The sequence below is a fragment of the Salmo trutta genome, chromosome 24, assembly GCF_901001165.1.
Source record: "Salmo trutta chromosome 24, fSalTru1.1, whole genome shotgun sequence".
NCBI lineage: Eukaryota > Metazoa > Chordata > Actinopteri > Salmoniformes > Salmonidae > Salmo > Salmo trutta.
Window position 1 is genome coordinate 35,917,662 of NC_042980.1, and position 25,372 is coordinate 35,943,033.

The window sequence follows — 25,372 nt, forward strand, 5'->3', positions numbered from 1 at the left end:
TATATAGCTACATCGTTTAATATCTATTATAAAACCATAGATAAAACTATCAACTTGTGATTAAGGTTATAGTAAGAACTCCTTCTTTTGCAGCTTTTAGCTGAGGTCTAGTATAGCTTAACTTGAAACCTTTATCTTTACATGAACAAGACTACAATATACCCGCCCGCTCTAGTAGAAATCAGTCCACAGCTGATTTATGTGTCACGTCCTGACCAGTAAAAGGGGTTACTTGTCATTGTAGTTTGGTCAGGGCGTGGCAGGGGGTGTTTGTTTTGTGTGGTTCGGTGTTTTTGATTTATGTTCTATATTTTCTATTTCTATGTGTATATCTAGTTTTCTATTTCTATGTTGGGTTTTTGGCAATGACCTCCAATTAGAGGCAGCTGGTCACTTGTTTTGTGGGTGGTTATTTTCTGTATAGCCTGTGTGCCTTATGGAACTGTTTTCGTCATCTGTTTATTTTGTTTAAGTGTTTTCTTTAATAAATTAAGAAGATGAGCACTTTACCCGCTGCGCCTTGGTCCAATACTTACGACGCCCATGACATTATGATGATGAGTATGCTGAGATATCGCATTCAATTGTTGACTTACTTGACTTACCTTAACTATGGCATGCCATCAGATAAGTCAACAATTTAATGAGGTTTAAATTGGTCTCGGAAATATAGTGTTGAAACTGAATTGACTCTTGCTTAGAGTAAATCCTTAAAGTCAATGTGACAGAGGGCATCTCAGACAGAGGGACGATTAGAATGTAGCATTTAATATTGCATTTATATTTTGACATTTAATCAAATCAAGCTTTTTTTATACAGAACATTTCAGACATGCTTTACAGAACTCACAGGCAGCCAGTACAGAGACCTTAAAACCAGTGTAATGTGTGCTCTCGGTCAGTACCCGTGCTGCAGCATTCTGTATGTTCTGTAGTTTACCAATGGCTTTCTTGGGTAGACCAGACAGGAGAGCATTACAGTAGTCAAACCTGAATGTAATAAAAGCATGGATGAGTCTCTCTGTATCAGCCTGAGAGAGAAACGTCCACACCTTCGAAATGTTCCTCAGGTGGTAAAAAGCAATTTTGGTCGCATTACTAATGTGTGATTCGAAGTTTACTTCGGAATGTAAAAATAACACTTAGGTTTTTTACATGGTGTTTTATCTTTATTACCTGTGAATTAAAATATGCTGCTAGATTCTCTCACTGTGCTTTGGCTCCAACAATAAGTAGCTCGGTCTTGTTTTGATTTAGACGGCTCACAACTTCCTCCAGCTAAGTATTTAACTCACTAAAACAGTCTAATGTATCCGTGGAGCTAGAATCCTCTGGTGACACAGAAATGTGAGGTTGTCTATCATCTGCGTAGCAGTGCCAATCAATGCTGTGCTTTAATATAGGGTTTATTATGGCATTTAATATAGCGTATATTATCTAATTTCATATTCACAGTACATACAGTTTATTTGAAAAAGAAACACCAAGAGGGAAGAGGGCAAAAAAATATTAAAACAGATGTTCTCCTTTTGGCAATCTGTGGCTTCATCATTATCAAGCATTTTATCTAAACCAATCCCTTGTCTTGCCAATCTCTTACTGCTTAATGATGACTAACTACACTGTACCTAACACCCAGGCAACCAAGTATCAACATAGGGACTCCAACAATTAACAGTTTAAAATCACAACTTTGATATTTGTACTCAAATAAGCAGGTCATGTGGGTGGAAAGGGGAGGGGTGGGTGGATATATGTGTATTTGTATAATGTAGTTTTTTTTTTCTCACAAAATAAATATGAACACAGATGTGAAACTTGTATTGGTCCCTCGGGACAAGAACTATAAAAAGTAATTTTATTTCCCTGATTTCCGATCAGCTCTTCCTGTGTTGTAAGCTTAACCAATATGGTTAATAATACAACAAAACGGACCCTGGACCAAAGAGTTACTAATCTTTTGATTTAGTCATTCCATGACATGCTTGTTTCACAGCAAGCTACATAATAATAAAAATAATAAGCAGCAATGAAAACATTGATCATGTCCAATTCTTCACATATTCAGATAATTAAATTCACATTTAAATGGTGAAATGACTGCTATACATGAAAACTAATTATCAACATGAATTATCAACATAAATTATCAACATGATTCAAATGGGTAACACTAGGAACATGCGGTAGATGTATGTAACAAGAGTTTCCATGATGGCTGTTAACTATAGTAGTCCTGTATCATCTGCTTCTCTTCTTAGAAATGTGAATGTACCTGTAGTTAGTAAACTCTATAATTGCAATATACAGGCTGCCTTAGGTCTACTTTATTTCTTGGGATTTCTCTGGACTTCCGTTACTGAGTTCAGCTCATGTTCAGTCCCTTGACCAGTCATTTCTCCCATCATGCTGTTCTCCACTTCTCTTTCACTTCCTGCCTCATCGCATAACGATCACAGAATATAGTTCAGACATGACAGTACAACACATTGCTCAATGCTGCTCCACATTGCTACTTTGAACACAGGCATTATTTTAAGTTTCAGATTGTCTTGTTGCAAGTCACCATCCCTCCATTTTGTCGTCCGTCAGTTGAGGAGAGATTGTTGTATCAGAGGGAGAAGATGCTCCACACACTCAGTGTTCATACATGTTCAACTGCTGGGTCACGCTTCTTTCCTCCGTGTCTCTCTGCTTCTTCCAGGGAAAACAAAACATGAATCACACACAAGGACTGAAACTGCTCTATTCAACCACTATTTAGGTGCATCAATATCAAATTGAATGTGTAAGTACGGTATGAGGTTTGTTAGTGTTATTAGTCTTTTTTTATTTGTAATTCGAACACCTTTGCAGTTCGCCCTCTGTTTTGTGCCCAGATGCTGGCATTTTTTCTAGATCCAAGCAGCATTAACACTTGGACTGATATCACAGTGGTATAATAAGGACAAGGGCTCACCGTTAACGTTTCACGCCGGTGACATCTAGTCAGTAAGAAGATCCCCAGCAGGACTCCCGCAACAAGCATCACAACCACGCTGACAGACACACCTGCTGCTACTGCTACTTTATCAGGACTCTCCAATAGACTCTCTCTAATGTATACTGGAAAGCAGAGAGGAAACAGAAAACATATAAATAGTTAATGCAAACTATGAAATGCTCCAAAAACATGTTTTAGATGAGAGACGGAGAAGCCAAAAAGTTGAGGAATTTGAAAAGGCAGACCTCTTAGTGTAACTTGACCAAGTGGTGAGAAGGCTTTCCAAATGAAACTCTAACTTCCTCCCTATTTGTCACAGCAGTGTAACTTTCTTTGTCTACTACTCTTCAACACATCACTGTGTATTCCAGCTTCTTCATTTTTATCCAAACATTTGTGTTCAGCCAGAGGAAACACTATTATCTACACATTGGTAATGCTAATAGTTTAGTCCCAAAGATAACGCTGTTGTTTCTCTGTAGTTTCACTCTAGCTTAGAGTTTGTTTTTCCTTTTCTGTATTTATGCCTGTGCTTGCCCGTAGATTCCCCCACCCTCATGCACTTTCACACACATGCAGCTACTCCTAGCTTTTCATTCTCATGCATTCCTATGCAGATGTTTTTGGATTTTTGGGTACAAGCTGAGACTCTAACCAACATTCTTCAATGAAATCACTATGGGGCTGAAACTCCTCACTCTGACTACATTACCATGATTTACTGCTGCTGTGTTATGGCTACTGGTGTCACTAGTCTCCTGTACTCACCAGGCTTTTCCTTGCAGGTGGAGTTGAGTTTAGAAGCCTGGTCTGTGTTCTCCACCATACACTGCAGTTTTTCACCGTGACTCCGATCCATGGTCAGGTTGCTGGTCAGACTGTAGAGTCCTGTAGAGTTATCCAGGTGGGTCTCATCCCTCCTGGAGGTGTTCACCAGAGGATGTCCACCCATCTTCCAGTGAATCTGGCCCTTTGGGTATCCCCCGTTGGCTTTACACTGGTACACCCCGAACCCCTCTCCCCATCCGAAACCCACCGAAGCCTGGTCTAGTACCTGGTACATACAGACACTGTAGCTGGCTGGAGAGGAGAGATAAATCAACTACAGCCTGAAATGGAGTAATTTATTAAGTAGAAAAGGGGGCTGGAGAAAACAAATAAAATCAACCAATAGCAGAATGACAATGAACAAAAAAACAAGCAAAACAAATGTCTTACCAACCACATGCAGAGTGATGTGAATGTAGACCAAAGTCTCGGTTTGAAAGAAGCATTTGTACATCCCATTGTCTGCGACAGTGATGCCTGAGAGGAGCAGGGAACAGTTGTCTTTGTCTTCATTCTGAAAGAGACTGACCCTGTTTTGATATCCTTCCCCGATGTTTGTGGTGTTATGACTCCCACTGTGGTGAAGCACGGTGGTATGGTCTTCTAACTGCCATCTAATGTCCATTCTCTCGTTTCTCTTCTTGCAGGGGCATTGCAGAAGGACGTTTTGTCCCACAATAGCTTGGAGTGGCTCCAGATGGGCTAGAATATTTTTTAAAAAGCCCAGTTGAGCAGGTTCAAGGTTAATTTCAATCATGTTTTAGGGAAGTTGCATTGGTCTTTAACAAGATAAGAACAAACATTGGGAAATGGCAACAACAAAATCTCCCCTTGGCACAGAGGAGTAGAGTAAACAAGAAAAACCAGACTTTAAAAAGGAGGTATGTGGTTTCTCTTATAACGGTTATTGTGCAATATCACAACACATTGTTTGCCAATAAACATGATACCTCACATTATTGGAACCACACACAAGCGCACACACTTTTCATATCTCAATGAAGACTCTTTATCAAGCAGAATCTTAAATCTGACTTAGTCAATTGTATCTATACATTTTTATCACACCCACACAAACTTCCACACTTCCTCAGTTCTCCTTTCTACTCCTCCTGTGTGTGTGTGTTTACAGTGAAATCCCAGTCATCCATCTATGGATGTGTTTAACTATACCTGTGGGTATATTCCACACACGAATAGTAAACTAACACAAACACATTTTGTTAGTCCCCACAAGCTCAAATGCTATTTCTAGGGGGTTTGGGGTTAAGGCAGAATTAGTGTTAGGGACAAAATTAGGTTTAGGAGTTAGGGTTAAGGTTAGGGTTAATGTTAGGGTTAGGGTTAATGTTACGGTCAGGTTTAGGAGTTAGGGTTAAGGTTAGATTTATGGGGTTAATGTTACGGTCAAGTTTAGGGTTAAGGTTAGATTTTGGGGTTAATGTTACGGTCAGGTTTAGGGTTAAGGTTAGACTTTGGGATTAATGTTACGGTCAGGTTTAGGGAAAATAGGATTTTGAATGTTTACCGTGACTTCGGAAAGTATTCAGACCCCATTACTTTTTCCCCATTTTGTTAGGTATTTTATTCTAAAATTGATTAAATAGTTTTTTCCCCCTCATCAATTTCCACACAATACCCCATAATAACAAAGCAAAAACAGGTTTTAAAAAATACATAATATCACATTTACATAAGTATTCAGACCCTTTACTCAGTACTTTGTTGAAGCACCTTTGGCAGCGATTACAGCCTCGAGTCTTCTTGGGTATGACGTTACAAACTTGGCACATCTGTATTTGTGGAGTTTCTCCCATTCTTCTCTGCAGATCCTCTCAAGCTCTGTCAGGTTGGATGGGGAGCATTACTGCACAGCTATTTTCAGGTCTCTCCAGAGAATTCTGATCGGGTTCAGTTCCGGGCTCTGGCTGGGCCACTCAAGGACATTCAGAGACTTGTCCCGAAGCCACCCCTGATTTGTCTTGGCTGTGTGCTTAGGGTCGATGTCCTGTTGGAAGGTGACCCTTCGCCCCAGTCTGAGGTCCTGAGCGCTCTGGAGCAGGTTTTCATCAAGGATCTCTCTGTACTTTGCTCCGTTCAGCTTTGCCTCGATCCTGACAGTGTCCCTGTCCCTGCCGCTGAAAAACACCCCCACAGCATGATGCTGCCACCACCATGCTTCTCCATAGGGATGGTGCCAGGTTTCCTCAAGACGTGATACTTGGCATTCAGGCCAAAGATTTCAAACTTGGTTTCATCAGACCAGAGACTGTTGTTTCTCATGGTCTGGGAGTCCTTTAGGTACCTTCTGGAAAAATCCAAGCGGGCTGTCATGTGCCTTTTTACTGAGGAGTGGCTTCCATCTGTCCACTCTACCATAAAGACCTGACTGGTGAAGTGTTGCAGAGATGGGTTCTTGGTAACCTCCCTGACCAAGGCCCTTCTCCCCCGATTACTCAGTTTGGTCAAGGGGTCTGAATACTTTCCGAATGCAGTGTACATTGTGTGTCCCCACAAGGTAAGTTAAACAAGACTGCGTGTGTGTGTGTGTTTCCAGTAACATCCCAGTCATCCATCTATGAGTGTGTATATGTTTCCAGTAACATCCCAGTAACAAAACAGCTTCTATCTCAAGGCCATCAGACTGCTAAACAGCCATCACTAACAGAGTGGCTGCTGCCAACATACAGACTCAAATCTCTGGCCACTTTAATAAATGTCATAAATAGATTTAATAAAGGTATCACTAGTCACTTTAAATAACACCACTTTAATCATGTCTACATACCCTACATTACTCATCTCATATGTATATACTGTATTCTATACCATCTACTGCATCTTGCCTATGCTGAACGGCCATCGCTCATTCATATATTTATAAGTTCATATTCTTATTCACCCCTTTACATTTGTGTGTATAAGGTCGTCGTTGTGAATTTGTTAGATTACTTGTTAGATTTTACTGCACTGTCGGAACTACAAGCATCGCTACACTCACATTAACATCTGCTAACCATGTGTATGTGACCAATAACATTTTATTTTTTATTTCTGAGACTATTTCTGCCCCTTTCTTCTAAAGAAACCAACACTCCCATGTTAGCAAACACAGCCTCTCTCACCTCACTAAAACCTCCCTTGTTAAGTCTTGAAAAACTACACTGAACAAAAATATAAACGCAACATGTAAAGTGTTGGTCCCATGTTTCATGACCTGAAATAAGAGCCCAGAAATTCTATACGCACAAAAAGATGACTTTTCTCAGGATTTTGTGCACAAATTAGTTTTTCATCCCTGTTAATGAGCATTTCTCTTTTGCTAAAAGAATCCATAAAATGGTCTGGAACAGGGGCAGGGTAAAATATACAGTACATGCCAGCCGTATGCACTCAAATAGCGAATGGACGCCTCTTTCCCAGAGCAAGAGCAGCTGAGAAATAAATAATAAATATAGTAGCAGCTGGGATCCTCGTCTTTTTAGTGGCAACCATCAAAACTTGGCTTTCCCACAGGATTGCATCTGGGCTTATAAAACAACTTATTTCACTCCATGCATCAACCACTCTTTGAGAAGCATGCTCACACTGCACGCCAGGTGATATTCCGCCCAAACTCTGTATGCTATGGGCTCTCCAAGACTGTTCCTGGAGCTACCCATTGCTTAATTTGGGAAACCAAGTGAAATCTGGTTGGGAACATCGATAGTAAAATGTTTTCACAACTTAACATATTTGTTGATAGCCCCTCTCTCTGCGCACTCGAGAAAGGAATGAATGATGAGGAGATGGAAATGCATGGTGGTGAAATATTATGTATAGCTAAAGTTTTTTACATTTATTTAACTCGGCAAGTCAGTTAAGAACAAATTCTTATATTCAACGACGGCCTAGGAACAGTGGGTTAACTGCCTTCAGGGGCAGAACGACAGATGTACCTTGTCAGCTCAGGGATTCGAACTTGCAACCTTTCAGTTACTAGTCCAACGCTCTAACCACTAGGCTACCCTGCCGCCCTGGTGTCAGCCTATTAATTATGAAAATATAAAATTCTGTCCTATAACTATAATCATCACCTTAGAAAGTGCTGTCCATTTCATTGTTTGGCTTTGAAACAACATCCACAACGACCATGTTTTCCATTCAGGTTCAACCTGTTGTTGAACTTCTTTCTTCAAATTGATCATCGCAGTGAGGTGAGTTTTAAAAGCATGATACTATTTTGGTGTGATTTTCAATGGCATTTGCATTAATGTCAGAGTGGCTAGAGGGACAATAGAGTGCTTTGTACCAGGCCATTAGCGACCTGATGGTCGTTAGTGAGTATGTTCAGAGTGCACAAGAAGAGATTACCATGACTCAGCGATCGCGTGGAATTTTACTGCAGTCATGACTCCAGACTGCCGGTGTGAAAGTAATACAGTCACCGCAACAGCTTTATGTAGTACTTAGGTTAGCTAGGTAAACAAAGTGAGGAATTTTGCATCAGTGGATTAACACACCCAGCCTTGGCTGTCTTTCATTGACCCAGACAGTTTGTAAGTGCCCATTTGTGATATTTAGCAGCGTCTAGCTAGCATTGGGCTCCTCCTTGGATCAATAATGATTAGAAGTCATCATGGGGGCATGTGGTGCCGATCTTTTCAATTCATTTGGGACATATACCGAACAAAAATATAAATGCAACATCTTTGAAAATGTTGGTCCCATGTTTCATGAGCTGAAATGAAAGACCCCAGAAATGTTCCATATGCACAAAAATCTTATTTCTCTCAAATTTTGGTAAAAAATGTGTTTACATCCCTGTGAGTGAGCATTTCTCCTTCGCCAAGATAATCCATCCACCTGACAGGTGTGGCATATCAAGAAACTGATTAAACAGAATTTTAATTACACAAGTGCACCTTGTGGTGGGGACAATAGAGGGCCAATCTAAAATGTGCAGTTTTGTCACAATGCCAAAGTTAACTCAAGTTGAGGGAGTGTGCAATTGGCATGCTGACTGCAGGAATGTCCACCAGGGCTGGTGCCAGATAATTTAACGTTCATTTCTCTACCATAAGCCACCTCCAAAGTCGTTTTAGAGAATTTGACAGTATGTCCAATCGGCCTCACAACCACAGACCATGTGTAACCACTCCAGCCCAGGACCTCCACATCCAGCTTCTTCACCTGCTATATTGCCTAAGACCATCCACCCAGACACCTGATGAAACTGTGGGTTAGCACAACCAAATAATTTTTGCACAAACTGCCAGAAATCGTCTCAGGGAAGCTCATCTGTGTGCTCATTGTCGTCACCAGGGTCTTGCCTGACTGCAGTTCAGCGTCGTAACCAACTTCAGTGGGCAAATGCTCACCTTCCATTGTCACTGGCACACTGGAGTGTGCTTTTCATGGATTAATCCTGGTTTGAACTGTACCGGGCAGATGGCAGAATGTGTGTGTGGTGTCATGTGGGCAAGCGGTTCTATGATGTCAACGTTGTGAACAGAGTGCCCCATGGTGGCGGTGGGGTTATGGTATGGGCAGGCATAAGCTACAGACAACGAACACAATTGCATTTTATCGATCTAATTTGAATGCACAAAGATACCGTGACACAATTCTGAGGCCCATTGTTGTGCCATTCATCCACCGCCATCGCCTCATGTTTAAGCATGATAATACACGGCGCCATGTTGCAAGGATCTGTGTACAATTCCTGGAAGCAGAACATGTCCTTGTTCTTCCATGGCCTGCATACTCACCAGACATCCCACCCATTGAGCATGTTTGGGATGCTCTGGATTGACGTGTACAGTGGCTTGAGAAAGTATTCACCCCCCAAAGTCAATACTTTGTAGAGCCACCTTTTGCAGCAATTAGAGCTGCAAGTCTCTTGGGGTATGTCTCTATAAGCTTGGCACATCTAGCCACTGGGATTTTTGCCCATTCTTCAAGGCAAAACTGCTCCAGCTCCTTCAAGTTGGAGGGGATCTGCTGGTGTACAGCAATCTTTAAGTCATACCACAGATTCTCAATTGGATTGAGGTCTGGGCTTTGACTAGGCCATTCCAAAATGTAAATGTTTCCTCTTAAACTACTTGAGTGTTGCTTTAGCAGTATGCTTAGGGTCATTGTCCTGCTGGAAGGTGAACCTCCGTCCCAGTCTCAAATCTCTGGAAGACTGAAACAGGTTTCCCTCAAGAATTTCCCTGTATTTAGCGCCATCCATCATTCTGACCAGTTTCCTAGTCCCTGCTGATGGAAAAACATCCCCACAGCATGATGGTAGTCTCGGGGTGATGAGAGGTGTTGGGTTTGTGCCAGACATAGCATTTTCCTTGATAGCATAAAAGCTCAATTTTTGTCTCATCTGACCAGAGTACCTTCTTCCATATGTTTGGGGGGTCTCCCACATGCCTTTTGGCAAACACCAAACGTGTTTGCTTATTTTAAAGCAATGGCTTTTTTCTAGCTACTCTTCCCTAAAGCCCAGCTCTGTGGAGTGTACGGCTTAAAGTGGTCCTATGGACAGATATTCCAACCTCGGCTGTGGAGCTTTGCAGCTCCTTCAGGGATATCTTTGGTCTCTTTGTTGCCTGTCTGATTATAATGCCCTCCTTGCCTGGTCCGTGTGTTTTGGTTGGCGGCCCTCTCTTGGCAGGTTTGTTGTGGTGCCATATTCTTTCCATTTTTTGAATAATGGATTTAGTGGTGCTCCGTGGGATGTTCAAAGTTTCTGATATTTTTTTTATAACCCAACCCTAATCTGTACTTCTCCACAACTTTGTCCCTGACCTGTTTGGAGAGCTCCTTGGTCTTCATGGTGCCGCTTGCTTGGTGCTTAGTGGTGTTGCAGTCTCTGGGGCCTTTCAGAACAGGTGTATATATATATATATACTGAGATCATGTGACAGATCATGTGACATTTAGATTGCACACAGGTGGAATTTATTTAACTAATTATGTGACTTCTGAAGGCTATTGGTTGCACCAGATCTTATTTAGGGTCTTCATAGCAAAGGGGGTGAATGTATATGACCGCACCACTTTTCCGTTTTAAATTTTTTTGAAACAAGTTTTTTTTTTTCATTTCACTTCACCAATTTGGACTATTTTGTGTATGTACATTACATGAAATCCAAATAAAATTCCATTTAAATTACAGGTTGTAATGCAACAAAATAGGAAAAAGCCAAGGGGGATGAATACTTTGCAAGGCACTATACGGCAGCTTATTCCAGTTCCCACCAATATCCAGCAACTTCGCACAGGCATTAAAGAGGAGTTGGACATCAGGCCACACTCAACAGCCTGATCAACTCTATGCAAAGAAGATGTGTCACGCTGCATGAGGCAAATGGTCAGACCAGATACTGACTGGTTTTCTGATCCACACCCCTACCTTATTAAGGTATTTGTGACCAACAGATGCATAACTGTATTCCCAGTCATGTAAAATCTATAGATCAGGTCGTAATTAATTTATTTCATTTGAATGATTTCTTATATGAACTGTAACTAAGTAAAATCTTTGATATTGTTACATGTTGCATTTCTATTTTTGTTCAGTCAATTAGCTGGCAGTGCAGGTGGTGTTTGAGATCATATTTGACATCATGTTTTGAGAGATTAGAAATGATGACAGGTTATTACTTTAAACACATAACCTCATGACGTCGGCCTTCGATTCATTTCTTTCCAACTCTTTCCTCTCCTTGCCTCTTTTGACCTCACATTTTCCCAATCCCCTTCAACTCACAAGGCAGGCAATATGCTTGACCTCATCTTTACTAGAGGCTGTTCTCCTACTATTCTCACTGCAACCCTCCTCCAGGTCTCTGTTCACTACTTTGTTTCCTTTTCTCTCTCTCACTACTCCCCCGGGGCTCGGTTCTAGGCCCTCTCCTCTTTTCTCTATAAGTCACTCGGCTCCGTCATATCCTCACATGGTCTCTCCTATCATTGCTATGCGGATAACACGCAACTATTTTCCCCCTTCCCCCCTTCTGACACCCAGGTGGCGACACACATCTCTGAAGGCCTGGCAGATATCTTAACTTGGATGTAGGCCCACCACCTTAAACGCAACCTTGAAGTGCTCTTCCTCCCGGGGAGGGCCTGCCCACTCAAAGACCTCTCCATCACGGTTGACAACTCCACAGTGTTGACCCTCCCAGAGTGCAAAGAACCTTGGCGTGACCCTGGACAACACCCTGTCGTTCTCTGTAAACATCAAAGCAGTGACCCGCTCCTCCAGGTTCATGCTCTACAACATCCGTAGAGTACGACCCTAACTCCCACAGGAAGCGGCGACGGTTCTAATCCAGGCACTTATCTTCTCCCGTCTGGACTACTGCAACTCACTGTTGGCTGGGTTCTCCTCTTATGCCATCAAACCCCCAGCAACTTATCCAAAATGCTGCAGCCCACCTGGTTTTCAACCTTCCCAAGTTCTCTCATGTCACCCCGCTCCCGCTCAGCTTAGTCCAAGCTCTGTCCTGGCACCCCAAGGGTGAGGCCAGCTTCCCCCTGAAGCTAGGACAGAAGAGTCCCTGCCCATCTTCCAAAAACATCTGGATCTCTATACCAGGTGGTGTCAGAGGAAGGCTCTAAATATTGTCAATGACTCCAGCCACTCTAGTCATAGACTGTTCTCTCTGCTACCACACGGAAAGCGGTACAGGAGCGCCAAGTCTAGGTCCAAAAGGCTTCTTAACAGCTTCTGCCCACAAGCCAAAAGACTGCTGAACAGCTAATACATTTTTTTTATTTTACCTTTATTTAACTAGGCAAGTCAGTTAAGAACAAATTCTTATTTTCAATGACAGCGGGTTAATTGCCTTGTGAAGGGGCAGAACAACAGATTTGTACTTTGTCAGCTCAGGGATTTAAACTTGCAACCTTTCGGTTACTAGCCCAACGCTCTTACCACTAGGCTACCCTAACCCCCCCTTAACATTTACGCTGCTGCTACTCGCTGTTTATTCTCTATGCATAGTCATTTTACACCTACCTTATTGTACATATTGCCTAAATTAACTCAACCTGTACCCCCATACATTGAAATCGGTACTGGTACCCCTGTATATAGCCTCGTTATTGTTATTTCGTTACTTTTTTATTTCGTAAATATTTTCTTAGCCAAAAATAAGAGTTAAGTGCTTGTAACTAAGCATTTCACAGTAAGGTTGTTGTAGTCATATTGTATGTATTGTACATCTTGTATTCGGCGCATGTGACAAATAAAATTTGATTTGATACCTTACCTCTTCAAACAGTATCCTAAATAATACTCCTCCTCACCTCGACCCTCCTCTCCTCCAGAAAAACTTAACCCAAAATTGAAGGTTGAATATTAGTGTTGAGATTTCAATACATAACAATTACACCAAAGCACAAATTACAATAGCTCAATATGAAACTACAAAACAACAGACAAGACTGCATAGGATTTCAATTAAAGGGGGGGGGGGGTCTTTATTGGGTGTTTACAAAACACCAAAATGTGTGCCTAATGACATTCGGCGATTAGGCCTACATTAATTGATGCGTCAAACTGACAAATTTACCTTTTTTGTAGCCTGAAAAGTCGGGACACCTGAAATAGGGCTGAAATTGCCCCGGGGAAAACGGGATGGTCACCCTAACACACAAGGTCAATTTACTAGACTAGGCTACAATGTGTATTACCATGAACTTCTAATAGGTCTACCACTAGCCAGTGATGCAGTGGTAAAAAAAATGATTGGTGTGTAAACTCTGGTCCGACGTCACCTTCCAACACAATAACAAACAAAAAACACTAGGTGCACCTCTACAGACATTATGTAGGTGTCATTTGCATTCTCTCAAGATGCTGAAGGAAAGAAATCATATTTCTCCTCTCCTGTTGCCAAGTCAAAATTTTGCCTACATTTGGTGTAACATTTTACTGCAATAAATGCTTAATTCTGCAGGAGTTAATATTAAGGCTATATGAGAGGTTATAGACCTACAGTCAGTGTCCAGATTTCAGTTTCCATTTAATCCATCTGTAGGCTACAGTTCTCTTGACGTGCAATAGGCCTGTTTGAAGTCCCCATCTTGTCTGTCGAATTTGTATAGCACCTCACAATCATCACACATAACATGGTCATGACTTCAAAACCAACCTATAAGCTGATGATATCTTACTAACACTTCCAAATCCCAGCTGTTCCATACCGAGGGTGCTACAGCTTATAAGAGTGTTTGCCCAATTTTCTGGATATAAAATGAATTGGAGTAAGAGGTGAGGATATTCCTCCCTTCATATGGAAACCACAAGGTATGAAATACCTAGGGATAAATATCAGGTCACCTTCATATGGAAACCACAAGGTATGAAATACCTAGGGATAAATATCAGGTCACCTTCATATGGAAACCACAAGGTATGAAATACCTAGGGATAAATATCAGGTCACCTTCATATGGAAACCACAAGGTATGAAATACCTAGGGATAAATATCAGGTCACCGATCAGTAAGATATTTGATCTATATGGACCATGTTTTCTAAAAACCATTAGGGTTGAGATTAAGAGATGGACAGTTTTACCTTCATCACTATGGGGTAGAGCAGTGATAAAGATGAACATCCTCCCTAGACTATCATTCCTTGGGTCAGCTATACCACTTCAGTTTCCTCAGTACTGGTTTAAAGAGATACGTAGTTTATTTTGTTGTGGAAAGATAAGAAACCAGAATTAACCATAAAAACTGTCCATGTCAAGAAGCAAGGGTGGATTAGGTATTCCTGATGTTTATTAGTATTACTTGTTTTATAATGCAAGATACCTATTGTCATGGGGGAATAGAAATGGGACAATAGCAGGCAGCTGGGAGTGGCTAGAGGAGAAAACATAAGTCAATCTCCTTATCACTATGGTATTACCCCAAGCTCCACTGTAAGATAAATAACCTACTACTGGAGTTTCCATGTGAAGTGGCAAAGATACTTCATAAAAGGTTATTTATCAATGGAGCATTCCTCCCTTCATGTCCAATAGGGAACAACCCCTTGTTTACTTCTGGGAAACAGACATTGGCTAATATTACCTGGCAATGCCAAAACATCAGTCAGGTGAGGCAGGTCATAAGGGATGGTGATATCATACCATTTAAAAAGTTGATTGCAGAGTTTGGCCTGAATGATATAGCATTTCCACCCTATTTACAGCTCAAGTCAATAATAAAATGTATTTCCTCAAAGGGTATTGATGTGGGATCTAAAATTGTGATGGACAACAAACTGAGGGATGCTGCTAATTGGAAAGGAATGGTTTCCGCCTTATACAAGCCCATTCGCCTCTCCTCCCTTAACAGCAACAGCCCTACTCCGATACACTGGGAACAGGACTTGGGTGTATCTCTCACCGCAGCACAGTGGGATGCAATATGGAAAAACACAACATCGATATCTAACTGTCTAAGGTATACAATTATTAAAATGAAGGACTTGCACAGGGATTATATCACACTTCACAGGTTGAAAAACATGGATCAAAGCCTTTCAGATTTGTGTTGGCATGGCTGCGGTGAGGTTGGTACACTAATGAATCTGTTTTGGAAATGTCCAGTCGTTAAAAGTGATGTAGATTATATGTTGACTGGAATTTTGAGTGTATGTATCCCACTTTGTCTTGTGGTGTGCCTGTCAGGAAGTAGGGTGGACAATATCCAACCTGGAACCACGCAATGTATCATTGCATTGGCCTTCCTAACAGTCAAATGCACAATACTTATGAAATGGAAAGAGTGCAAACCGCAGTGCTTAGCATGGACATTTGGTTAAGAGAATTCATGGATTTATTGACTATGGAACGAGTGGCATCGGCCCTCCAGGACTATGACAATGGCCTAGAGCAGGGATGGGCAACTGTAGGCCCGCGGACCAGTTTCACACACAGGAACTCAGTCGGGGTCTCAACTTACTGTTGAGAGTTAGAATAATAGAACATACAAGGTGCAATTTCGAAATTTGGTTGTGCATGAACAGTCACTCAATTAGCCCATGTCAGCTAAATGTTTTTAGATTGGTAAATTTGTCTAGCGGACGGTTATCTAAACTTGTAGTAAGTCAAGCCCCCCCTACCCAGGCTTGACTTCAGCTGTGTTACACAGGTTGCCTGTGGCAGGGCTCACTGTGTGTCCTGGTAAGACCCAGGCTGAATTCAGCTGTGTTACACAGGATGCCTGTGGCAGGGCTCACTGTGTGTCCTGGTAAGACCCAGGCTTGACTTCAGCTGTGTTACACAGGATGCCTGTGGCAGGGCTCACTGTGTGTCCTGGTAAGACCCAGGCTGAATTCAGCTGTGTTACACAGGATGCCTGTGGCAGGGCTCACTGTGTGTCCTGGTAAGACCCAGGCTTGACTTCAGCTGTGTTACACAGGATGCCTGTGGCAGGGCTCACTGTGTGTCCTGGTAAGACCCAGGCTTGACTTCAGCTGTGTTACACAGGATGCCTGTGGCAGGGCTCACTGTGTGTCCTGGTAAGACCCAGGCTGAATTTGTCCAATATAAACTTTTTTTCTTTTTTTTGGCGAAATGTTTCCCATTCGGAGTAAACAACTTTTTGCTGATCAAGTCTCTTCTTGTCCTGAAGCTGCCAAGCAGCAATAACAAAAGTTATAGCTTTCTCTCTCAAAGGACAACAGTGTGTGGGCCTGCTTGATATACAGTCTTCATTGAGATATACAAAGAGAAGTGTATACGTGCATGTGAAAATAATAACGGTATTGTAGATGGATGACTGGGATTTTACTGTAAACACACTCGTAGATGGATGACTGCGATGTTACTGTAAAAACACACAAACTCCTCGACTAACCTATACCCCCGCACATTGACTCGATACTGGTACCCCTGTGTATATAGCCTCATTATTGTTATTTTATTGTGTTACTTTTATTAATTTTATTTTTACTTTAGTTTATTTACTAAATATTTTGTTAACTCTATTTTTTTAAAACAGCATTGTTGGTTAAGGGCTGGTAAGTAAGCATTTCACGGTAAGGTCTGCACCTGTTGTATTCGGCGCATGTGACAAATAACATTTGATTGGATTTGATTTGACACACTCAGATGGATGGGATGTTACTGTAAACACACACAGGAGGGGGAGTAGAAAGGAGAACTGAGGATGTGTGACATGTGGGAGGATATTCAGAGCATGTGACAAATAACATTTGATTGGATTTGATTTGACACACACATAGATGGATGAATGGGATATTACTTTAAACACACACACACACACACACACGAGGGGGAGTAGAAAGGAGAACTGAGAATGTGTGGGTGTGACAAAAAGGTTTGAGGAGAGACAACTGCAATTATTAAGATTCTGCTTGATTAACAGTCTTCATTGAGGAAACCAGAAACAACCTTCACCTCATAACCATGTCTCAGTTGAAGATATACTGAATATCCACAGAGGTGGAGGATGTGTTACAACAAGAGACATGAGTTTAAGACAACATAACACTATAAGCAATTGAGATGTATTTGCTGACCATTACCACCCCTCCTAAACTTGCATCTACACCATGTCTCTGTTGAGGCAATGAGAATAACTTACCTGAGGCACACAGGAAGACTGCTACTAAGCACAGGACAGTCCACATGACAATGTGTGTTCTGAAGGTGAAAATGGATACATATGTCAGAGGCTTGCTGATCAACATGAAGAACCATAATAGAATCACAAATTGCATTGCAGGATAGGTGGTGGTTTGATATTGTCTGATTGGTGGATAGCTTTAGATTTAGGATATTGTTTAGAACATAAATGTAAAAAGGAGACACTAGCTAGGTTTCCATCCAATTGGCGACAGATTTTCACACAAATATTCTAAAATCTGCATAAAAACAATATGCAAATGTTCCTGCGCATTTTCCATCAAATTGCCTTGTTGCTGGTAAAATACTGTGCGTGATTACCTACAGTAGTGCATATAAAAAGTACTTTTTCTCCCCAATTGGTAGTTACAGTCTTGTCTCATCGCTGCAACTCCCGTACAGACTCAGGAGAGGCGAAGGTCGAGAGCCGTGCGTCCTCCAAAACATGCCGCCGCCAAACCGCACTGCTTCTTGACACAATGCTCGCTTAACCCGGAAGCTAGCCGCACCAATGTGTCAGAGGAAACACCGTACACCTGGCGACCGTGTCAGTGCACATTGCGCCCGGCCCACCACAGGAGTCGCTAGATCGTGATGGGACAAGTACAATCCGGCCGGCGAAACCCTGCCCTAACCCGGACAACGCTGGGCCAATTGTGCGCCACCTCATGGGTCTCCCGGTCGCGGCCGGCTGCAACACAGCCTGGGATTGAACCAGGACCTGTATTGACACAGTGCCTTAGACCGCTGCGCCACTCGGGAGGCTCGAAGGCCATACATCTTAAGTGCCTAGGCCCTCTATTTCTCTCTCTGGCTACATACTGTATATACATTTACATTTTAGTCATTTAGCAGACGCTCTTATCCAGAGCGACTTACAGTAGTGAATGCATACATTTCATTTCATGCATTTTTTTTTGTTGTTGTATATATTCCTGCTGTGTGAATACCCAAGTGTTTGCATGTTATACTATAGCATCCATTGTTAGAACAGCATGCCATATACCGAAGAAAAATATAAACACCACATATAAAGTGTTGGTCCTATGTTTCATGAGCTGCACAAAAAGGTTATTTCGACCGATGTCTTGTTAGGTCCTCCCAACCCAACAGATCGCCAGGTCCACTTCTGCTGTCCAGCTCCCCATCAGATAAAGGCAACTCCAGAGTACACAGTCCACGACACCTATGTCTGCACCCCCCCCTCAGCCAGCTTCTCGACTAGCCACAGTTGAGTAGACTCCTGCTCCAGTCGTGGAGCCACAGCCAGCCGCTGCCATGTGGCCTGTTCTGGCTGCCGTTGCAGAGTCATCCTCTCCTCCTAGTGGGAGCCCCCTGCTGGCCGAGGCAGACGCTCTGGTGCTCGAGGTTCGACTGTATGCTACCCTGGAACCTTCAGCCACAAAGATTCTACCTGCTCTCCATCAGGGGCCCCTCCCTGCTCCAGGCTCAAGCCCGCAGTGGATTCTTCGCCCGCTCCTAGAATAGTGCCACAGCCTGCAGCTACTGCAGATGTCAAGTGCAGCCAGGAAGCTGGGGCCTCTCCAGCCCCACCTGCCAACACCGAGCTAGTTCCAGCACCGAGGGTCCTTCTACCTCCAGACCTTGCCTCAGGGGACCCGCCAGACATCACTGCAGGTGACCCATCAGAAGTCACCCCTGATGTCCCCCTGAGGTAGTTGTCCAGTTCCCTGCCTCCCCCAGGGGGTCAGAGTTCCCTTCCTTCCTGGTAGGGTCAGAGCTCCCTTCCCTCCCGGTAGGGTCTCCCTACTTCTCTTGTAGGGTTTAAGTTTCCTGCCTCTCAAGTAAGTCTAGAGCTCCCTACCTTCCCGGTAGGTCCAGTCAATCCTGCCCCCTTGGTAAGTTCTCAGTTTCTGCCAGTACCCGGCCTTCCGTTTCTGGCCCTAGTTGCAGGTTCACATTGTTCTGACTTAGGTTCCCGGACTCATGCCATAGTGCTAGACCCCAGTCCTCTGCCGTTTCTAGGTTTACAGTTCCCTGCACTAGTAGCCCCTACGTTTGTTGCTCTGCCAGGCCCTAAGTATCCTGCCTTGCATGGACCGCAGACCACTCCTTATTGGGTATGCAGCATCCTAGTCCACCAGGCTTAAAGCCCCCTGCCATGCTAGGCCCTAAGTTATCTGCCCCATCTTCAGGTCTGCAGTCTCCTGTCCTGCTCAGATCGCAGCCCCCTGCATTAGTTGGCAGGCAGTTGCCTATCCCACCAGGTTTAAAGCCTCCTGCCTTACTAGGCCCTAAGTTCGCTGCACTAGCCTCACTTTCTCCAGAAACAGTCAGTCCACAGACACCTAGACCGTGAGGCTTACAGCCTTCTGCCCTGCTAAACCACAAGTTACCTGTGTTGGGTTCTCAGTCCTCAGTCCCTAGCACTAGGTCCTCAGTCTCCAGCTGCATTAGGTCAGCTATGTCCAGCATTAGTCGGCCCTCAGTCCCTAGCCCAGGTTGGTTATCAGGCTCCTGACCCGCTAGGTTCAAAGGTACCAGTTTCTCCAGCTCTACTAGCCCTCAGTCGTTGACCCTCTCAGGTCCAGAGTCAGTTTCCCTGTCAGGCCCAACACTATCAGCACTAGGCTCCCAGCCTTCAGCCGTTCTAGTTTTGCTGTCTCCAGCTCTAGTCGGCCTTCAGTCCACTGCTCCGCTAGGCAATAGATTCTCTGACCTCAGTTGGTCTGCAGCCTCAGTCAAAAAGCAGTCAGCTCCCTCAGTGCTACACGCCAAACCACCTGCCCTTGTTCTAGGCCATTGGTTTCCTGTCCCGCTGGCTCAGAGTTATCTGCTTCTCTAGATATGCAGTCTGTCCCTAGCCAGTTCATTGCCCTCAACCTCAGCCGGCGCCCATTCACTTACACTAGCGCTAGGCTAAAAGTTCCCTGCTCAGCTAGGCTCGCAGCTTCCCTCCATACCTGGGTTGCAGTCCTCAGTGTCAGTAGTAGGTTCCAAGTACCCTGCCCTGTCAGGCCCTGAGTTTCTTGCCCTGCTAGGCCCTCAGCCCCCTGACTTGGACGACCCTCAGCCCTTGCCACACGAGAGACCACCTGACCTCGTCTCTGGGGCCCAGCCGTTACCTGCCTCCAGATCCCTGATAAGCCTCGTCCAGGGGTCCCCACCTGCTCCACCATGGGAGCCATCGTCTTCAGCAGTGGGGAGAGAGTCACCAACCAGTGACCTGCAAACGACAGCGGTGGCCGAAATGCCAAATTTCGTCGCGGCAGTAGGCAAGCTACCTCCTCCAGCTGTAGCCAGCCTCCGGCATTGTACTCGGTGCACACGGATGGGCCCCAGCTGCAAAGCACCAGCTGAGTGAGAAGATCCTCCGCCATACCAGTGGCATTTCATGGTGCGGCACAGGACTGTCGCTGTGTCTCCGTGCACCTTCTTCTTGGGGCGGCCCCTAAGCCCCTTATGCACACCGGAGCCAGTACCCTACTGGCCCGCATGGTCCTCTAAAGTGATCAGCTGCCCTTCTAGTTCGGCCAGATGCACACTAGGACTGGACCTGGCCTTGTCTGGTCCCTTCGCTGTTCTGCCCCTCTGCCCTACCTGTCCTGCTGGATAGAACTAGGCCCTTTCAGAACTAAGTCCCGCATTGAGGCCTTTTAAGATGTGTGGATTTCCACCAGAAATCCAGGGGTGGCTGTAAAAAGAAAAAAGCCGGCCCTCTCAATCTGAATGGCCTTCAGACCCTTCACGCCTCTGTTCATCCAACCAATCAGGGCGCTTGGGCGCACTCCAGGGCTCCGCCCAAGTTAGAGCGTGTTCACCTGCCACCTTGAGAAAGAATCAAGTGTTTGATGCTGACGGACCTTTATCATGCTGTTTCTTTAATAGAGTGTTGTGTGTGTCCGTTGGCATGTAAATTTGGGGATATTTGGTGTGATGATTGTTGTTTATAGCTGCCCTGCGCTAGATATTTGTAGATAAGTAATGTTATTTTGATAGCTTCCAGCTAATGATAGCATTGTTTGTGTGTATCCCGTGCATGCTACCTCAGTTTAGTGTGGTTATCATTACTACATTTGTAATAAGTGTTAAGGTCATTATCATTGCTGAATACTCAGTATGTGTATCAGCAAGGTTTATATTGTTTGTATGTTACCGCTGCAATGTATAGCCTAGAGATGATACTGCTGTATCAGAGGGCAACATTGCAGAGTTTCTAGAGGTTCCAGAAGGGACAAATACTATTTGCATGTGCACTTTGATTAACGACCTAGGAACCTAGTAACAGTGCCTTCTAAGATCAGATAAGATCTGTAGCCAGGCCTGAGAGAGGGACATAAATCTTAAGTGCCTAGGCCTTCTATTTCTCTCTCTGGGTACTTCTATATTCCTGCTGTGTGAATATCCAAGTGTTTGCATGTTATACTATAGCATCCACTGTTAGAACAGCATGCCATATATATCACGTCATCTCTTTACTATTGTATGTATATTTCATTAGCCTCTTGTATATGGATCCTAATGTTAGTTTATTCTGCCTTCCTTAGAACCACACAAAAATCACTTCTATGTGTGTGTGTGCTGATGTGTGATGGTGAACTAGAGAATAAAACTCTGAATATGGACACATCTGTCTGGTTCTTGCTGGAAAGCCTGTAGCGGGGTCAGACCAAAGTAGAGTCAGCATTATGTCACTAGCGGGTGAGGGCATCTACAGTGCAATCGGAAAGTCTACAGACCCCTTCCCTTTTTCCACATTTTGTTACGTTACAGCCTTATTTTAAATTCTTAAATTAATTGTTTTCCTCATCAAGCTACACAATATCCCATAATGACAAAGCAAAAACAGGTTTTTAGAGATTTTAGCCAATTTATAAAAAATATACATTATTTACATAAATATTCCGAACCTTTGCTATGAGACTCAATATTGAGCTCAGGTGCATCCTGTTTCCATCGATCATCCTTGAGATGTTTCTACAACTTGATTGGAGTCCACCTGGGGTAAATTAAATTGATCGGACATGATTTGGAAAGGCACACACACCAGTCTATATAAGGTCCCACAGTTGACAGTGCATGTCAGAGCAAAAACCAAGCCATAAGGTCGAAGGAATTGTCCATACAGCTACGAGACAGGACTGTGTCGAGGCACAGATCTGGGGAAGGTTACCAAAAAATGTCTGAAGCATTGAAGGTCCTCAAGAACACAGTGGCCTCCATCATTCTTAAATGGAAGAAGTTTGGAACCACCAAGAGTCTTCCTAGAACTGGCTGGCCGCCCAGCCAAACTGAGCAATCTGGGGAGAAGGGCCTTGGTCAGGGAAGTGACCAAGAACCAGATGGCCACTCTGACAGAGCTCCCGAGTTCCTCTGTGAAGACAGGAGAACCTTCCAGAAGGACAACCATCTGTGCAGCACTCCACCAATCAAGCCATTATGGTAGAGTAACCAGACAGAAGCCACTCCTCAGTAAAAGGCACATGACAGCCCGCTTGGTTTCCTAAAAGGCACCTAAAGGACTCAGACCATGAGAAACAAGATTCTATGGTCTGGTGAAATCAAGATTGAACTCTTTGGCCTGAATGCCAAGCGTCACATCTGGAGGAAACCTGGCACCATCCCTATGGTGAAGCATGGTGGTGGCGGCATCATGCTGTGAGGATGTTTTTCAGCGGCAGGGACTGGGAGACAAGTCAGGTTCGAAGGAAAGATGAACGGAGCAAAGTACTGATAGATCCTTGATGAAAACCTGCTTTGAGGATCTCAGACTGGGGTGAAGGTTCACCTTCCAACAGGACAACAACCCTAAGCACGCATCTAAGAGAACTCAGGAGTGGCTTCGGGACAAGTCTCTATCTCCTTGAGGGGCCCAGTCAGAGCCCGGACATGAACCCGATTGAACATCTCTGGAGATACTTGAAAAAAGCTGTGCAGCGACGCTGCATACCCAAGAAGACTCAAGGCTGTAATCACTGTCAAAGGTGCTTCAAAGTACTGAGTAAATGGTCTGAATACTTATGTAAATGTGTTATTTCATAGTTTAGTTTTTTTTCTTAAAAAAATGTCTAAAAACCTGTTTTTGCTCTGTCATTATGGGGTATTGTGTGTAGATTGATGAGGGGGGAAAACTATTTTATCCAATTTATAATAAGGCTGTAATGTAACAACCAAGTTAACCCACATGGTACACTTTTTGGGGGCATGTGCTAGCAACGACTTTGAAGAGATTTTGAAGAGTGCGCATTCACTGGTAGGTAATTAGAGCCTTATTGAGCCTCCAACCCTTGTAATATTGGACACCCAGTGTATCTGTCCACATTATATTAAAAGCTTGTGACAGTTATTCATTAATCAGATGCAGTTATGAAACTAACACTAAATCGGTGAATTTGTGACAAGCATGGTAACATTTGTTGTTAAAACCCCTGTAATTACACACTGAAATTACCACCAGTTAGTTGCATGTTGTAATGACAATTAACTACAAGACGTGTATTCACACTGTAATAAAGACCCCTTAAAATGAAGTGAATGTTTTGTGATGTGAAATATGAATAATAGCTTAATTCCCTCTGCCCACACATAATACATTAAATTCACTTCCATGTTTTACTACCGATCTAGTCAAAGTATACTGCATGAACATATTATCATTAACTTACCTATAGGTTTCCATTTTCTGCAGAAATGATAATGAATGTAAGCAGGAGATCAAAGTTTGGTGTGAATCCGGGTTGAACGGCAAACGTGGAAAGAGTGAGTCAGCAGTCTCAACTCGAATTTTTTCTTTGACGTCACGGTTCCAGAAATTGGTCGATTAGCTTGTGTATTTGTCTGCGGTTGTGAGATCAGAACGCTCGGATCAATCCTACTCCTCCGCTCGTGTCCAGTGTGCGCTCACTGAACGCTCCATGAGCGAAACGCTCAGAATGTATGACCGGACAATCTGACAACGCTCTGAATTAACGAACGCCCAGAGCGATTGCTTTTAAGAACACACCTTTACACAAGGTTTTAAAAATAGGTTATATTTTACACATCATTTCATGACATACAGTAAGGCATTGTTGGAAGAATAGATGGATGCTGTTCAATCCAATGTTCATATAATTCACTAAAACATTTCTTGGTAGTTCAAAAAAATATTGCTATCAGGTTGTAAATCACAGCTGCCTGGTACATTGTTTGAGTAACCAATGTGAAATGGCTAACGTTTCAATCTGTGACGTCACTCGCTCTGAGACCTTGAAGTAGTTGTTCCCCTTGCTCTGCAAAGGTGGCAGCTTTTGTGGAGCGATGGGTAGCAATGCTTCAAGGGTGGATGTTGTCGATGTGTGCAGAGGGTCCCTGGTTCGAGCCCAGGTAGGGGCAAGGAAAGGGACGGAAGCTATACTGTTACATTTGCTGCTCCCACCCATTCGGTATGCACCGTTTCAGTAATGACTCAATATTTTGAACAAAAATTGAGAAGGTAACTAAGGCTGGGGAATGTCAATACAACCAAACAAGCAAGGGCAAAGATCACAAGTCAGTCATAACGAGGCTAATAGGCTAGCGCACGTGTCAAACAAGGACACACAAACTAGTATAAATTACTCAACAGTTGAGTCATCTACTTTATGAAACTACAGCCTGATGCGCTGGCATTTACAGCAAGCAGCAGAGAGAACGTGTACAAATGCCACAGTCATAGGTAGGCTACTAAATGTTGCAGTCTGGCTTTGGGTTTTAAAGCTTGACAATGAATAACCGAACAACAAAACCTGCAACAAAACACCATGCAAAAGAGAAACATGTTGGCCTATTACAGCAACATTTGAGCAGTAGTGTCACGTGTGGTCTCTCTCTGGCCTCTAGGTCACCAGGCTGCTCGTTATGCGCACACCTGTAACCACATCAGCGCATAATGACTCACCTGATTTCCTGCCCTATATGTCACTCCCTTTGGTTACTTCCCCAGGCGTCA

At 43.5% G+C, this 25,372-nt stretch overlaps 1 protein-coding gene across 4 annotated transcripts; it reads right to left on the reverse strand.

Annotated features, from left to right (window-relative positions):
• Nucleotides 1-1,151: 1,151 nt before the first annotated feature.
• LOC115161210 (butyrophilin subfamily 2 member A2) lies at nucleotides 1,152-24,557 on the reverse strand. 4 transcript variants are annotated; one of them, XM_029712002.1, is made up of 6 exons: nucleotides 24,069-24,556; nucleotides 17,402-17,460; nucleotides 4,202-4,513; nucleotides 3,752-4,063; nucleotides 2,960-3,105; nucleotides 1,152-2,697 (listed from the first exon to the last, which is right to left on the reverse strand). In XM_029712002.1, the coding sequence occupies exons 1-6, from the start codon at nucleotides 24,080-24,082 to the stop codon at nucleotides 2,638-2,640; spliced, it is 903 nt and encodes a 300-aa protein (XP_029567862.1). In that variant the 5' UTR covers nucleotides 24,083-24,556; the 3' UTR covers nucleotides 1,152-2,637. The 4 variants fall into 4 exon arrangements, with proteins under 4 accessions (XP_029567862.1, XP_029567864.1, XP_029567863.1 ...); XM_029712004.1 differs by having other exon boundaries at nucleotides 1,152-2,691; nucleotides 24,069-24,555; XM_029712003.1 differs by having other exon boundaries at nucleotides 1,152-2,694; nucleotides 24,069-24,554.
• Between the last annotated feature and the right edge of the window lie 815 nt (nucleotides 24,558-25,372).

What these genes read in the sequence shown, in the direction of transcription:
- LOC115161210 (XM_029712001.1), bottom strand. An exon ending in CATCACTCTGCATGTGGTTG is followed by an intron (nt 4,064 to 4,201) that starts GTAAGACATTTG and finishes TCTCCTCTCCAG; the next exon opens with CCAGCTACAGTGTCTGTATG. An exon ending in CACCTGCAAGGAAAAGCCTG is followed by an intron (nt 3,106 to 3,751) that starts GTGAGTACAGGA and finishes TCTGCTTTCCAG; the next exon opens with TATACATTAGAGAGAGTCTA.